The sequence below is a fragment of the Balaenoptera physalus genome, assembly GCF_965194825.1.
Source record: "Balaenoptera physalus genome assembly, chromosome: 1".
NCBI lineage: Eukaryota > Metazoa > Chordata > Mammalia > Artiodactyla > Balaenopteridae > Balaenoptera > Balaenoptera physalus.
This window is the reverse complement of record NC_138882.1, coordinates 196183358-196197952: the sequence shown is the minus strand read 5'-3', so window position 1 is coordinate 196197952 and position 14595 is coordinate 196183358. Positions and strand designations below refer to the sequence as shown.

At 63.3% G+C, this 14595-nt stretch overlaps 2 protein-coding genes across 10 annotated transcripts in view; one reads left to right on the top strand and one right to left on the bottom strand.

Moving 5' to 3' along the window:
* Positions 1-2187, top strand: part of SAMD11 (sterile alpha motif domain containing 11) — a 20112-nt gene extending 17925 nt beyond the window's left edge. For all 8 annotated transcript variants that reach the window (XM_082463867.1, XM_082463866.1, XM_082463865.1 and 5 more), the window contains 4 exons: positions 63-577; positions 782-906; positions 1222-1332; positions 1448-2187. In XM_082463867.1, the coding sequence (XP_082319993.1) occupies positions 63-577; positions 782-906; positions 1222-1332; positions 1448-1693 (997 nt within the window). In that variant the 3' untranslated portion in view covers positions 1694-2187. The remainder of the gene's footprint in view (positions 1-62; positions 578-781; positions 907-1221; positions 1333-1447) is intronic.
* Positions 1796-14595, bottom strand: NOC2L (NOC2 like nucleolar associated transcriptional repressor). Of its 2 annotated transcripts, none has more exons than XM_082463844.1 (19): positions 14231-14595; positions 13935-14087; positions 12584-12758; positions 12374-12493; positions 11629-11749; positions 11452-11542; positions 9679-9757; positions 9457-9567; positions 9011-9124; positions 8148-8336; positions 7836-7975; positions 6854-6965; positions 5944-6057; positions 5590-5691; positions 4245-4388; positions 4026-4139; positions 3094-3235; positions 2710-2775; positions 1796-2418 (listed from the first exon to the last, which is right to left on the bottom strand). In XM_082463844.1, the coding sequence occupies exons 1-19, from the start codon at positions 14578-14580 to the stop codon at positions 2312-2314; spliced, it is 2544 nt and encodes an 847-aa protein (XP_082319970.1). In that variant the 5' UTR covers positions 14581-14595; the 3' UTR covers positions 1796-2311. The 2 variants fall into 2 exon arrangements, with proteins under 2 accessions (XP_082319970.1, XP_082319971.1); XM_082463845.1 differs by having other exon boundaries at positions 11629-11746.

Genomic DNA, 14595 nt, shown 5'->3' with positions numbered 1-14595 from the left:
GGCGGGGCGGGAAGTGTCACTGCCGAGCTGGCTGATACTCTGCGGTCTGTCTCCACGGCCAGGCTGGAGATGTCAGCAGAGCTGCTGCGCCAGAAGGAGCTGGAGAGCGCCCACCGGCCGCAGCTGCTGGCACCCGAGGCCGCCCTGCGCCCACCCGACGGTGCCGAGGAGCTGCAGCGGCGCGGGGCCATGCTGGTGCTGAGACACAGCTCCGCGCCGCTGCTGGCCCTGCCTCCCCAGGGACCCCCGGGCCCCGGCCCTCCCACCCCGCCCCGGGAGCCTGCCCGCCGAGCTCCTCGGAAGGGGGGCCCCAGCCCTGCCGCAGCCCGGCCCAGTGAGCCCAAGGAGATCACAGGGGTTGGGCTCTGGGCACAAGACAGCTCTGAAGATGAGCCCCTCAAGGACTCAGACGGAGAGGACCCCGAGGCGGCGGCTGCTGGGGGCCAGGGCCCCATCCCAGGCCAGGCCCCAGCTGGAGGGGCCAGCTCTGAGGGGAAGGGGCTTGCCTCAGGGTCCATGCTGCCCCCTCCACTGCCCCTGGGCCTGCCCTACACTGTCAGCCCCTACTTCCACACAGGTGGGCACCCCCGCCATGCCTCTAGCGTCCTCCAGTCCCCGTCCCCCACCCAGGGTCTCAGGGAGGGCGTCCACAGGGACAAAAACCCCCTTCAGTCATCAGTCCAACATTTCTGAAAAATTAGGGCGGGCAAAGATCAGCAGACAGGGGTGGGAGCATAGGAAAGAGCTGGCCAAAGTCCTAATAACACTACCCCCAACCCAGGCGCCATGGGGGGCCTCTTCATGGATGGCGAGGAGGCCACAGCGCCCGAGGATGTCAGCAAGTGGACAGTGGATGATGTCTGCAGCTTTGTGGGCGGCCTGTCCGGCTGTGGAGAATATGCACCGGTGAGGGGCCCCACCCAGGATGGTTCTGAGCAGCCCCCACTACTCAGCGCTGCTTCCCACCCCAGATTTCCCCTTCTCAAAGACTGCGGGGGTGGGGGCACTGGTGCACCCCCCCCCACACACATTGTCAGTGTTTCCGCCTCCAAGGTGGGACATGCGCCCAGCACAGAGGAGACTTTCCTTCCATTTGACGCTTTTCCCTGCAAGCTGCACCGGCAGCTCCTCTGGGCTCTGCTTTCTCTGGAAAGCTCTGAGGCCACCCCAGGACGCACAGCCCCAGCACTCACGCCCTGACACTGTGCCCCCCACCTCCAGGTCTTCAGAGAACAGGGGATTGACGGGGAGACCCTGCCCCTGCTGACAGAGGAACATCTCCTGACCACCATGGGGCTGAAGCTGGGGCCTGCTCTCAAGATCCGGGCCCAGGTGAGCGCCTACTGGGGGCAGCAGTCTCCAGACAGCAGGGGGGCAGCACTGAGGCTCTGCGTGGGGCTGCAGGGTAGCAGGCCCGCAGGCCCCATCCAGGCCCGTCTCTCCACAGGTGGCCAAGCGCCTGGGCCGAGTCTTCTACATGGCCAGCTTCCCCGTGGCTCTGCCGCTGCAGCCACCGACACTGCGGGCTCCCGAGAGGGAGCTCAACTCAGGGGAGCAGCCCCTGTCCCCAGCACCGGCCCCCTCCCCGTACGGGGGCGCGCAACCCCCTGCCGGCCGAGCCTCACCCAAGCAGGAGAACGGAACCATGGCTCTGCTCCCAGGGCCCGCGGACCCCTCGCAGCCTCTGTGCTAAGCTGGTGTCAGACACCCCCATCCTTCACTGCCGGCTGCTCCCCGGCAAAGGCCCCCGACCCCACAGCTTATCCTCCTTTCGGTTTTGGATGCAAAAACACAATTTTTAAAAGGAAAACACATGATTTAAGAGGAAAAGAATGAGTTTCCAAAGACTCTCTGGGGGTGCCTGCAGAGCCCGGTGCAGACAGCGCGGGGACCGAACCCAGGCCCGGGGTGGGGGTGCTGCACCCTGGGCGGCTGCAGACAAACCAGAGACGGAGGAGGCGCAGGCGCACCCCAGGCCCTGCAGCGTCGGCCGTGCCCACGGCAGAGCCCTGCTCAAGGTCAGCCTCCTTCGTGGGGTAGGTGCGTTTCACCCGCCACCATAAGCTGCGGCAGGAGGCCAGCCCCACGGTGGTTTATGTCCCCACGGCCGCCGCTCCAAGACTTGGAACAGCACTTGGTCCTTTCCGGTCTCTTATGTTGTAAAAATAAAGCCCTATCCACCATCTACGCCCCGCGTGGGCACGGACCCCAGGACCTTGGCTCAGCCGCAGCCAGGAAGCAGCACACCTGACTGCCTGGTGAGGTGGGAACACCACACAGCAGCGCCCACGAGGCTCCAGGCGGGCAGCCCTCAGTCGTCCTCGGAGAGCTCTAGATCCTGCAGCTCGTCCTCCGGCCCCTGGGCCAGCTGCCAAGGCTCCTGGGGGTCCGGCCCTGCCTCTGTGTCTGGGCTTCCATCTGCAGGGAGAGCACACAGAACATAAATTCTGCTTTATCAGGAAAAAGCCAGCCTGGGAGGTTACTCATCACTAATTAATCACAGCACTAATTAATTTATCGCTGCTGCTGTTGCTTGAGGCCACAGCCAGCGGGGATGGCGCAGCTGGCCCAGCATCCCCGGGGGCGGGGGCGGGGGCCCAGCTTAGAGCCGATGGCCCTGCCCACCCACCGGATCCCCCATGACAGTCTTGGGCTCCAGACAGATGGGCTCAAAAACCACGGCACCCCGCATTCCCAGGAACCACTTACCCTCTGAGTCACTGACTTCCTCCTCCTCCTCCCGCCTCTGCCAAGCTCTTGGGGACCCAGGCGTCCCTGGGGACCAAGCACAAGAGCCCATGGGGGTGGACCCACCAGCAAATGCACAGAGGGGCAGCTAAGGCAGGACAGGGGCTGGGGCACAGCCCTGGACCCCACCTTCCCTTAGGTCTCCTCTGTTCAAGTGGGAGAGGACCCAGAACTGCCTTGAAAGCTGGTGGTGGCGGGAGGGGGTGACACAAGGCCTGGGGGCCCCACCTCAAAGCCAGCCCTGTGGCAGGAGGGGCAGAGGAGTGATGACAAGTGCCCTTCCTCTGGTTCCATGAGGTGGGAGGCCTGCCAGGCCCACCTGCTCCCTCCTCCCCCAGGCCCCACCTCTCTCTGGGGAGTCCGGGGCGTCCTCGTCCTCGTCCTCAGCGCTGTCCAGATCAAAGAGGTCCTTGAATTCTGCCCTGTCCTCATCCTTCCTGTCTGCCACCTTGCGGCGCTTCACCTCTGGGAAGTTCAAATCTTCCAGCTGGAAGGACAGGGACCCCGAGCTGCGGGTGAGGGTGGGCGCCCAGGGCTGCCCGCCCACCGGCCACGGCCCAAGCCAGACTCACATTCCCAGTGCTGGCTTTACCCAGACCCAATCCTGCTCCCTCCTGCCCCGTGAGCCCCTCCTCTAGCCTCCAGCCCACCCCCTCACGCCAGGACCCTGCTTGGCCACTTTCGGGACACTTGGCATACTGGGTAGGGTTCCTGGACGGCCGCCCTACCAGGCCAGTGCAGAGGCCGCTAAGGGACATCACAGCTGCAGGCCCCAACCGTCCTACTTCCCTAATTTTCAGCCATCACTCCCAGAACAGATGGCCTGCCCATACTGACACCAGGACAGGGATGCAGACAGTCATGCCACTTGGCACGAAGCTGTCCCCTCAGGTCACAACGTCACGCACCCACGGATCGGGCCCAGACCCAAAGACAGAGCTAGAGGTCTTCCTGTTCCTCCCTGCTGGCCCTCCTGGTGTCCACAGGCCGGCCTAGGTGACGAGGTCAGCCCAGCTCTTGCTCCCCCAAAAGCCCCAGCCCGCCAGGCCTGAGGAGCAGCAGCCTCTCTGCCCCAGCACAGCCCTGGGGCCTCTCCACCTGCGGGTCGTGGGAGAAGCCCCCAGACTCTACCCAGTTCTGCCCACCATCCGCCCCATCAGAGCAGCACCAGCACACGCTGCAGCTAGGGTGGCCAGGGACAGCACCCACCACCCCCTGCTGACGTCCTCCCAGCTGTGCCCACATCCCCGACGCCCCCCACCCACCCACCACCATACCCGCTCTTTGCCACTGATCTCCAGCTGGATCTCACGGTCCCTCAGCTTCCGCCACTGGCTGTAGTACTTCGTGAGCGGGGTCCCCTCCTCCTGGGTCCGCTTCTCCCAGGCATCCTGTGCAGGGAGATCCAGGGTCATGTCCCACCCCGGGCAAACCCCCAAACCTCAGCCGCACACTGACCAGTGGCCCCCGGGCCCGGGCCCTGGCCCCCAGCTGACCACCGCGCGCTGGTCGGACACGCCGAAGGAGACCCTCTGGCGGAGGCTGCGGACGTGCTCAGCGTTCTCCTGCACCTTCTCCAGCAGCTGGCGCACCTGACGGCAGTAGTTGGCCACCTTGCACTCCCGGAGAAAGGATTTCAGCTGCAGAGGAAGCAGGGCTCAGCCTAGCCCCAGGCACAAGGCTGTTCTGCACCCCGCGAGCGGTGACTGCAGGCAGGCCGGGGTGGGGGGGGGGGGTCATGGGTTCCTGTGTCTCTGAGCCCCGGGGGATGCACCTGAGTCGGGGGAGAGCCCCAGTGCAAGTGTGTGTGTGGGGTGGGGTGGGGGGGCTGCGTGACTCTATGGCCCAGCCCTTAGGGACCTGTGGGGGTCGAAGGGCTGACGGGAGGATGCCCACCAACCCCGTGGGCCAGGCAGAGGGCTGGGCAGTGGCAGGGGCAGGATGGAGCCACCCTCCAGGCCACGTCCCGCCTGCTGCCTGTCTGTAAATAAAGTCGTGCTGGCACACGGCACACTCGTTCGTTCCTGCGTTTCTGTGAATTTTTTTGCACTTCTGTGGGAAAGTTGAGCGGATTGAGAAACCCCGTGATTGCAAAGCCTAAAATATCTACCATCTGACTTTTTACCAAAAACATTTGTTGACCCTCTTCTAGACCCTGATCCCCAGGACTCAGAGAGAGGACAATGCACACACACCTGTCTGAGCAGCCCCGCCCCACTCACCACCAGGCCAGATGGGCACCGGCCTCCCTGAACTGAGAAACGCCTAGGCTGAAAGTAAACGGATCTCCAAGGGGCTTCTGAGAGGGAAGACCGCCCCATCCCACCCCAAATATCGCCTGAAGAAAAGCTGAGGTGGGCGGCCAGGGCTTCCTGTGACCCCCAAACGTCTCCTACCTCCTCACCTGGCCCAGGAGCACCTGGGAAAGCATGCACTGAGACCAGCCCGACCCAGAGCCGGGGGCCGGTCCAGCCTGCTGAGCCCCAACACCCCCGGGAGCCCTCACGGCTGGTCCGGTCCCTGGGCTGTAGCAGGCTAGAGGGGGACCGACAGGTCCCGGGGTCCTCCTGACGCACCCGGGCCAGCGCCCTCCTCAGGCTCCACACCCAGGCAGGTACCCAGGCAGGTACCCCAACACCACGGCCCTGGGGACCCAGCTGCCAGGTGGCGCCAGCACAGAGACCCCAAGCTGACCAGGCTCTGCCACTGGCCCTGTGCGGCTGTGACAGGGCTGCCTTGCTCTGGCCCCACGCGAGGGGCGCCAGCCCATCAGGAGGCGGTCTGGTCTGCTGAGGGGTTGGGCCCACGGAGGGACTCGGGCGGGGGGCAGCGGGCACACACCTGCAAGACAGCGGGCAGCGCCAGCTCGGGGAACGCAATGCTGTGGGCCTGACTGTGCAGGTACTCCAGGCTGAGGTCGTACAGCTGCTCCACCAGGCCGTCCTGAGGCAGCGAGGGAGGGGACAGCGTCAGGGCAGAGGGGAGCTCAGACCTCGGAGCCACGCTCGGGCTCGGGCTCACCGGGCTCCCCCAGCCCCGGGAGGCCCACAGGGTTCAAGCCTGGAGGGCAGCGGGCCTTCCCCCATCCACACTCGTCTACCTCCAGTCACCCCGCAGGCTGACCTCGGTGCCCTGCGACATCCTGCCGTGACCCCGCCCAGGGCGCTTCCGGACCCCTTTGGAGGCTGGGCTCACCCGGTACGCCTTCTCCTGCAGGTTGACCTTGGACAGCTTCAGGATCACAGCAAAGTTGATGGGCCTGGAGCTCATGCGCCCCGGCCTCCTGTTGAAGTCGACCTGCTGGAAAATCTGCCCCAAGGACCCGTCAGCCCAGCCTGCCCACCCCAGTACCCTGGGTCTCTGGAGACCCATCTTGAGACCAAGGGCAAGTGGCCGGACACAGTGCCAGCCCCGCGGCCTCACAGACACCACCCCTCCCCCCACAGTCTGCTCACCTTCCAGATCTCTGGTCCCCAAGGGAGTCCCTCTGCCCTAGAGCAGGGCCCTGGCCAATGGGGCGGGACCAGGCCACACCCTTACACACTGCTGCTGTCCCCCTCCTGAAACTGGGCCAGGAAGCCATGAGAACCAGTGTCTGGAGACAAAGAAGGGTCCCTCCTGCACAGGGTCACCATCACTGCAATTTCCTCACCCACGATCGCATCCCCACAGCCTGGTCCTGGCCCTAGTGGATCTCTAGCCTTTGGACTGAAGCCTCTCCCTACCTAAGCTACGTGCACATGTATACACACAGGTACACATGCACAGAGGCAGCAAAGGGAACACAGCCTTGGAATCAGACGGGGCTTCCAGCCCAGCTCCGCCACTCACTCTAATCTTGGGCAAACACCCAGATCGACCCAAGTCTGTGCCCTAAAACCAGTGCCCTCGGGCCAGCCCAGCAGAGCAGCTGTACTCACCTGCGGTGCCACTCTTGCCTATCGGGCAGGCACCGTGCAGAGTAACACCCTCACAACACCTGTGTGCTATGGGCGAAGAGCCAGCACTCAGGAGAGCTGCACCGAGTTGAGGAGTGGTCGGGCCACACGCGGCAGGAGGCGTCTTCCCTCCCGCACCCTCCGCCCCACCTCGAGCACCTGCTCACCTCAAGGATGAAGGGCAGCACGGGGATGAAGGTGCCCGTGCTCTCCGAGAGCAGCGTCAGGGCGCGCACGCAGTGCATGCGCAGCGGGTAGAAGCGGGCAGTGGGGACCAGCCTGGGGATGTGGGAAGGCGGGAGTGAGCAGAGACCCCAGACTCAGAGACCCCCAAACCAGCCTCACCCGCCTGGCCCAGCTGCCTCTGAACTCTCCCCACCCACTGGGCTCCAACCTCAGGAGGGGCTCCTCCCCGGCAGGGTCAGGGGCCACACCAGCCTCAGACAGATAAAAGCAGGACCAAAGGCCCCAACCGAAGTCGCAGTTCTAAGGACCTGCCTCCTTGCTCAGTTACGGGGTGGGGGTGGGGGGACCACACCCCACCTGGCTAACGACTCCATTTCATTTTAACATGTGAGACAGCAAAGGCGTGAGTTACTCGTTAAAACTTTTCTTTCTTCTCCCTTCAGGAGGACAAGGATGCCCTCTGCTGGCCACGTGTGGCTCCGCCAGTCTCTACCCCCAGAGACCAACACGCTATTCATAGGCAAACCACAGCACGTCACTCCAAGCCTGCTCTGTCCAAGACGTCCAGGCAGGTAACCCCAAATCCCTTCAAACCGCACAGTCCCCTCTACCCCGCGTCCCCAGAATGCACGTGTGTGCGGCATCCTGGACTAAGGTACCAGGTCACAGGCAACCGAGAGGCCCAGCTGACAATGATTCTGGGATGCCGGGGACAAGGCCACGGACAGCCTCAGCCCAGACCTTCCTCAGGTGCTGCCAAGTCACAGACACCACACCTGGAGGCCCCAGCTACCAGGGGCACTGGCCAGACCCTCTGTGAACAACCCTGACCCTACCCTGACCTCCAGGACAGCCTCCTGTAATCTTCTCCCTGTGTAACCCTGGCCCTGACCCCCAGGACACCTATGTAACCCTGGCCCCACCTCCTTCGGCCCTCGGGGCAAACCCCCGGCCCCGACTCACTTGATGCAACCGATGACAACCTGGGACAGGGGGTAGATCAAGGGCTGCAGAGCTTCGCTGGGGCAGATGGTGCTGAGGGCGCGGCACCACAGGTAGAGGCAGTGCACGAACTGCCAGTTGTACACTGACTGGTACGTCTCCTGGGCAGAGTGAAGTCCACCCAGGTCAGCCCTGGGGTCCCCTTCACCTACTCCACAGCCCCTACCAGCAAGGACCCTGGCGCCACCAAGGGTCTGAGCTCTCTCTCGCAGGAGGCCCCCCACCCCACCCCGCAGTGGGTCAGGCTCCGCCCCCTGCCCCGCCCCCGCCCACCTTCTTGCGCGTGGTCATGGCATTGCGCAGGTGGATGGCGAGCTGGCGGATGTAGAGGAATGCGTGCTGGTAGGCGACGCCAGCGTCCAGCGCCAGCAGCTCTGTCAGAGTCCGCTGCATGAAGCTGACGAGGGGCAGGGTGCTGGGGGAGGTGAACCTGCAGTTCCTCACGTACGTGATGTACATTTGCTGCCGAAAACACCTTAGTCAGAGCCGCCTCTGAGCTCCCAGGGCGCCATGCCCCCACCACCCAGCACCAAGCCCCCTCCAGACACCCGGGCCTTTCCCTCAGAGCTGGCCTCAGCAGGGAGCACAGCCCAGCCACGTCTGCCGCCGACCCCCCTCCGCTGCACGGCCCTGCATCTCGAGGCCCCACTGCTGCTCAGCCCACCAGCCCCGGGCAAAGTCTGCAGTGCCGAGGGGAAGGGTCTTACGGGGAGGCCTAGACACCCAGGAAGGAGGGAGCTGCAGCATGAATAACCGTGGGAACGGGCAAGGGACGTGGACGGACCAGAAGGGAAGGAGGCAGAGAAGCCCCTGCTGCCCGCCAGGCTGATGCAGGGGGCTTCCAGAGGGTCCTGTGCAGGGCAGGCCACCCCAGGCTTACAACCAGGCGGCAGGGTCCCCGCCCACTGAGAGGAGAGCTGTGCGGGCCAGTCCATGCGGAGCCCCACGGGGACCAAGGGCTCCTGTCCCCGTGCTGTCCCGTCCCTCACTTCTCTTGGAGGAAGCCATGACGAGGACCTGGGTCTGCCCAGGGTCACAGCGCCCGCAAGAAGCACCGACCACAAAGGCAGCCTGCCCAGCCCTCAGGTCAAGACTTTCAACCCAGACCCTGACGGAAGAGCTGGGGGCACCGCTACCTTGAGGACGGGGCTCAGGAAGACGTCCTTCTTGTGCCGGCAGACCTTGACAAGGACCAGAAAGGCCAGCACACGCAGCGTCTCCTCACCCGTGCCCCACAGGACCACCATCCTCTGTGGAGGCGAGCTGTCACCGCCTGCCCCGGCCAGAGACAGCCCTTCCCACGGCGCCCCGGGGAACTCCCCGAGTTAGAGCTCGGTCGGGGAGGAGGAAAACCAGAGCACTTCGCCCCTCCTGAAGGCCGTACGGTGAACGCTGACCTCTGTTGTCCAGCGCACGTATGCACGCGGGTGCCAGAAGGCCGCCCCCCACCGCCCAGGGGAGCCCGTCCTCGCGCGACTGGGCTGTGCTGCCTCGAGTGTGCCCCCAAGACAGAACCCCACGCGCTGGCACAGATGCCCCCTGCACTCCAGCCGGCAGCAGGGCTGCCCCGAGGCCAGCGCACCTTGAGCAGCATGCGGCACTGCTTGGGGAAGGTCAGGAAGTAGGGCACGCAGCTGCTGACATGCTGGAGGACGGCCGCCACCATTGTCGCCTCTGCCACACAGGCCACCAGCTGGGGAAGCAGGAGAGGTCAGCGAGGCCCAGGATACGAGGAAGGACTGGACCGGTGGAGGCAGCCAGGCCCCCAGGTGACCCGGCAGGTCCCGCCCCCCCAGAACCACACCTGTATGACGGAGCTCAGGTAAGCCTTGATGTCCAGCCGGAGCTTCCCCCACAGCGGGCTGCTGGATGGCTGCAGCACCCTGCAGGGAAACCGCACCCTCCAGCTCAGACACGAGGCCACCAGGAGGCCACCAGGAGGCAGGGGTGTGGCCCAAGCCACGTCCCATCCAGGACACACACAGTGTCCAGGACGCAAGGGCACATGGGCCCTGTGGTGAGACCCCCCCCCCATCTTCCCCACAAGTTCAGGGACCTTTCCAGCTGGACGGACACGAGACACACACCAGAACTCTCTCAAGGGTGGCCCACAGCTACACCTAAGGAGGGGTACCACCAAGCCCCAAGCCCCCCCACAGGCCAACCCACCCGGCCAGAGGGCTGACCATCCTTCCTGTCTGAGCCCAGGGCCAGCCACATCCCCCAGAGCCCCCAGACAGACCCCTGGCCTCCAGCTCCCCACACCTCTCAGGCACCCACACCGTGCAGTCCCAGGTCTGACCCAGGCATCACCAACCAGCACCACAAGCTGTCTTCCTTTGGGCCACATACAGTTTTTGTCGTTGTTGTTACCCTTGCGGCTTACGGGATCTCAGTTCCCCGACCAGGGATTGAACCCGCGCCACGGCAGTGAAAGCACCGAATCCTAACCACTGGACCGCCAGGGAACTCCCTGGGCCACACACGCTTTACAGAGACCACGTCACTTACACCTTAATCTCAGCAGCAGTGGCTGATGTTTCGCAAGTTTCTCAGAGACATCACCTCTCAACGCTTGCAGAACTCAGCACGTTAAGTGTCTGTTAACTCCACTAACGTGTGCAAAAGAACCAAGGACGGGGCCCCTGATAACCTCCCCATCGGCAGAGGTCGGCTGCTGGGCACCTGGAGCCACGACCCAGGCGGCGCTGCCGCTTCCTCCCAAGCCCACTGTCCTCCACGGTGACCGCTCTCCCCACTGCAGCAGCCCTCACCCAGCCAACGCCAGCACCACTTGCACTGCCTCTTTGCTGCCCACTCACTCACTGCCTGTGGCCCTCCACTCTCGCCGGCCAGCCAGCTGCCCTGTCCCCTCCGGCAGCCACCTCCACGTGGCCGCATCAGTCCAGCCCCGACCACCACCACCAGGCCCAGGTGCTCCCATCCCCGAGTCCTGGTCGCCTCCACCTCCCCTCCAGGTGGTCCCAGCGAGACCTCTCCCTGGAGCTTCTCCCTCCCTCTGAGCAGCGTCAGGGCGAGTGTGACCCTCCAAGCCTTTCCTGCCTCCAGGGCACGTGGCTGCAGGCTCCCGGGAGCCCCAGTGGAACCCACAAGCTGCCAAATGTCGGCTGCTCCTCTCTCCCCTCTGAAAACCTTCCACGGCCTTCTCTGCTCAACTGACCTCTAACACGGAAGTCAAGGTCCTCAAACCAGCACGGATGGGGCCCCAGCCTAGACACACACACTCGCACCAGCCAAAGAGCAAGGAGAGCAGACGAGACTTGACTGGTCCAAAGAGAAAAGAGAGAATCCTGACCAGAGAAGACGGGGGAGCAAAGCCAAGCACACACTCTGTGGCCCTTGAGGAATTCTGGGCAGGAAGGAGGAAGGACAGGGCTACCCCCACAGGGCCCTGAGTGTCCAGCCTCTCCCAAGAGCCCTACAAAGAGCCTGGCTCTGTCCTCCACATCCCTCTGTGCCAGCTGGGTCTAGAGGGAGCCCCTAGGACGCAGAGCCCCTGCCTTCCCCAGTGCAGAGCCCTGACCACGCCTCCCCATGCCATTCTCTTCTCTCTTACCTGCTACTGTCCTTTGAGGCCTTTCTAAACAGCAGCTCCTGGAGACAGCCAAAGAGATCTCTGATGCAGAAAGTGACCAGAGCATTGAACACTGCAATGAGGGGACCAGAGACGCCACTCTCAGGACAGAAAATGGAACATAGAGACTGTATCCCTGGTCCCCTCACCCCAGCTCACCCGCACTGTCCGTGACCTGGAATTTGCTGGTCTCAGTGCCTTCCTGTTCTCCTTGGGTGGTGGCCACGGCTGCTCGAAACGCCTGCACAACTTCGTGGAACAGCTTTGGAGTAAGGTGCTGCTAAAAGGGCAGAAGGACCCAGAATGTTGGAGGAGCAGTCAGCTGTGCTCGGCAGAGCGAGAGGCAGCCGGCTGGGGCTCCAGGAACCTGCTCTGTGAGAGAAAGGCATGCTCGGCCACATCCTCAGACCAAGAGCAGAGGTGGGAGCAGTGTTACTGAGCCACGTGCAGGGAACAAAAAGAGTCCAGAATCCTCCTGGAAGGGCCATGGGGGAGGGGCTGAGGACCCTGGATCCAAACGATGGCCAGCTCCAAGTGGTATCTGGAGTTCTCCCTTTCCATCCCGTCCTTTCTTTTCCCTGCAGAAACCACTGCAAGGCCCTCAGAAGGGCCCTGGCTCCACCAGCGAGCAAAGGCACAGAGACTATGTCCTGCCCACAGTGGACTTCAGAGAGCCCTGGAGAAAAACAGAGAGGAAAGGAGAAGGCAGAGGCCCTAGTCTCTGAATGAAGGAGAGAATGCAGTCCTGAGCCCTCCTAGCATGCAGGGAAAACTGTGAGATTCTCTCCTGCTGAACCGTTTCAGAGAAGGGCTCCTCCCACCTGCACTGCCCCAGATAAATGAAAGAAAGCAAGGGGGCCGGAGCTGGGGCGGGGTCAGCGGCCCAGCCCACGCCACTTGTCACCTTTGCTGCCTGCTTCCATCTCTCAACCATGGCGAGGGTCACAGAGGCAGAATCCCTCCTCTTCCCCGCAGGTCCTCTGGGGGCCATGTCCTCCTCATCTTCCTCCTCCTCACTTGCTTCCTGCACCAGACACAGAGGGCCCCACTGGACCAGATGCAGAGGCCACAAATATGCCCCTGCCCCCCCCCCCCACTGTGCACAGGCTCTCACTTCCAGCACGTCCGGCAGGGGGTGGAGCCGATCCTCTTCGTCCTCAGAGCTGTCCGAATCACTGAAGTTCAGCAGGCTCTGGTCATTCTCCTGCAGGAACTTGTAGAACTCAGGGTCTTTGTCCTTCAGTCGAGAGAGCTGGTCCTTGTGCTCAGACGCACGGCCCTTACACCGGCTGAGAAGGTGGGGGTCAAGTCTGACCGGCAGGCACAGCCAAGGCCAAGGGGGGAGGGGGGATCAGGCTTCCTGTCCTCCTCAGAGAACCTATGAGGCTTAGTCTGCTCCTTCCACGGCAGCTGCCAACGACCGAGGCAGGGGGATTTCCAGAGAGTAAGTTTTCAGCAGATCTCTCTCTCCCCCAAAATCCAGACTCATACATCCAACAGCCTCTGCACACGTGTTTGAAACCCAACGCGTACAGTGCTGAACTTGCAGCTTCCCCCGAACTTATTCTGCCCACACACTGCTCTACCTCAGCTGTCGCTAACTCCCCCTTTCCAGGTACTCACGTAAAAGGTAAACCCTCTCTGTCTCTCACACCCGGCATGCACTCTGTCACGAGATCTCATAATCAATACTTCCAAAAGTCTCATGACTCCTCTCAAACCAGCATCATCTCTCAATTCGCTTGTCCACTCCGGCCGCTTACAACCTGCTCTCAGCACAGCAACCGGAGGGACCCATCCTGTTACATGTCACACGGCGTTACTTCACTACTCAAAACCCTAGGATAATTTCCAAGTGTACTGAGACGCCATATAAACGGTCTACAAGATCCAGCCCCATCACCATCTCTCCAGCTTCACCTCCTACTATTCTCCTCGCATTCCTGCCACGGTCATGCTCAACTCTGCGTAAGACTCACTCTCAACTCAGGACCTTTGCTGTTCCTGCTGCCTGAAACACCCAGACATTCTTCCCCTACTGCTGCAATTTACTCCCTCAGGTTTCCTAAAACGGCCTTATCCACTCCACCTAACGCTGCCGCAGAAGCTCCCACCTCTGCTCCCGATTCCTCCAGCTCCTTCTGCTTTTCCTTCCTGTCTGCAGCACTTATTTCTTCCACCACCCTACACGCTGTGGTTTATCCAAGACCGAGTAAGCTCTCCTAGGCCAAAAATGAGTACTATTCTCCAGCGTTTCCCAACACCGGGATGACTTGGCACAGAGCAGTCATTCCGTAAATACCGGATGGAAGAATAAACAAGCCGAAAGGTCTGGGGGAGAGGTTAGAAGTCCCTAGGCCTCAGTCCTGAGGCCCCAGGAGTGGTCAACACCCTTCTGGTGGGGCGGGCCAGGACGGTTAAGTGGGTTCTGCTTACACACGGCCCGTAGAAGACGCTCCACTCACCTGGCCAAGGGACTCCCACCTGGCCCATCCGGGCTCCGGGCCGCTCCGCGCGCCGCCCGCGTCTCCGCCTCTGGGGCTCCTTCGGGCTCCGAGTCGGACTCGGAATCAAAGCCCGAGGCCAAGAACTCGTCCACCGTCAGCTCCGCCAGGCGCCTGCGGGCCATGCCGTTGGAGTCACGACTCCCCACCAGCCCGCTGTGCCCCAGCCCGGCCGCCCCAGGAACACAGAGAGGAGCAAGGGGAGCCTCTCTGGATGCAAGCGCCCGCCGGGAGGCCTGATCGCAGCCTCAACTCACCGCTTGCGGGTCCACGCCGCCGCCATGACTGCAGGCCCGTAGCGTGCGCCCCACTTCCGGCCCCAGCAGGCCTTGCGCCAGGCGCACTTCCTGCAGGCAACCCCGCCCCTGGCCCCGCCCCGCCGCGCCCCGCCAGGTGGCTTTAAGGTTCTCCAACCTTGGCTGCGGCGGCATCCAGGCGGGAGGGCGCGTTCAGATCTCTTTTTGGGCGGGCGGCGCTCGGCTTCCCAGGGTGGCACGCGGGACGAAAGCACCTGGCGCAGGCCTGGTTCAGTCACGGCTCCCGCTGGCTTCCGCTGAGGGACAGACTGCGGAGCTCCAGCACCCGGCATAGGGCGGAATCCCACCATTCCGCTTACAAATCT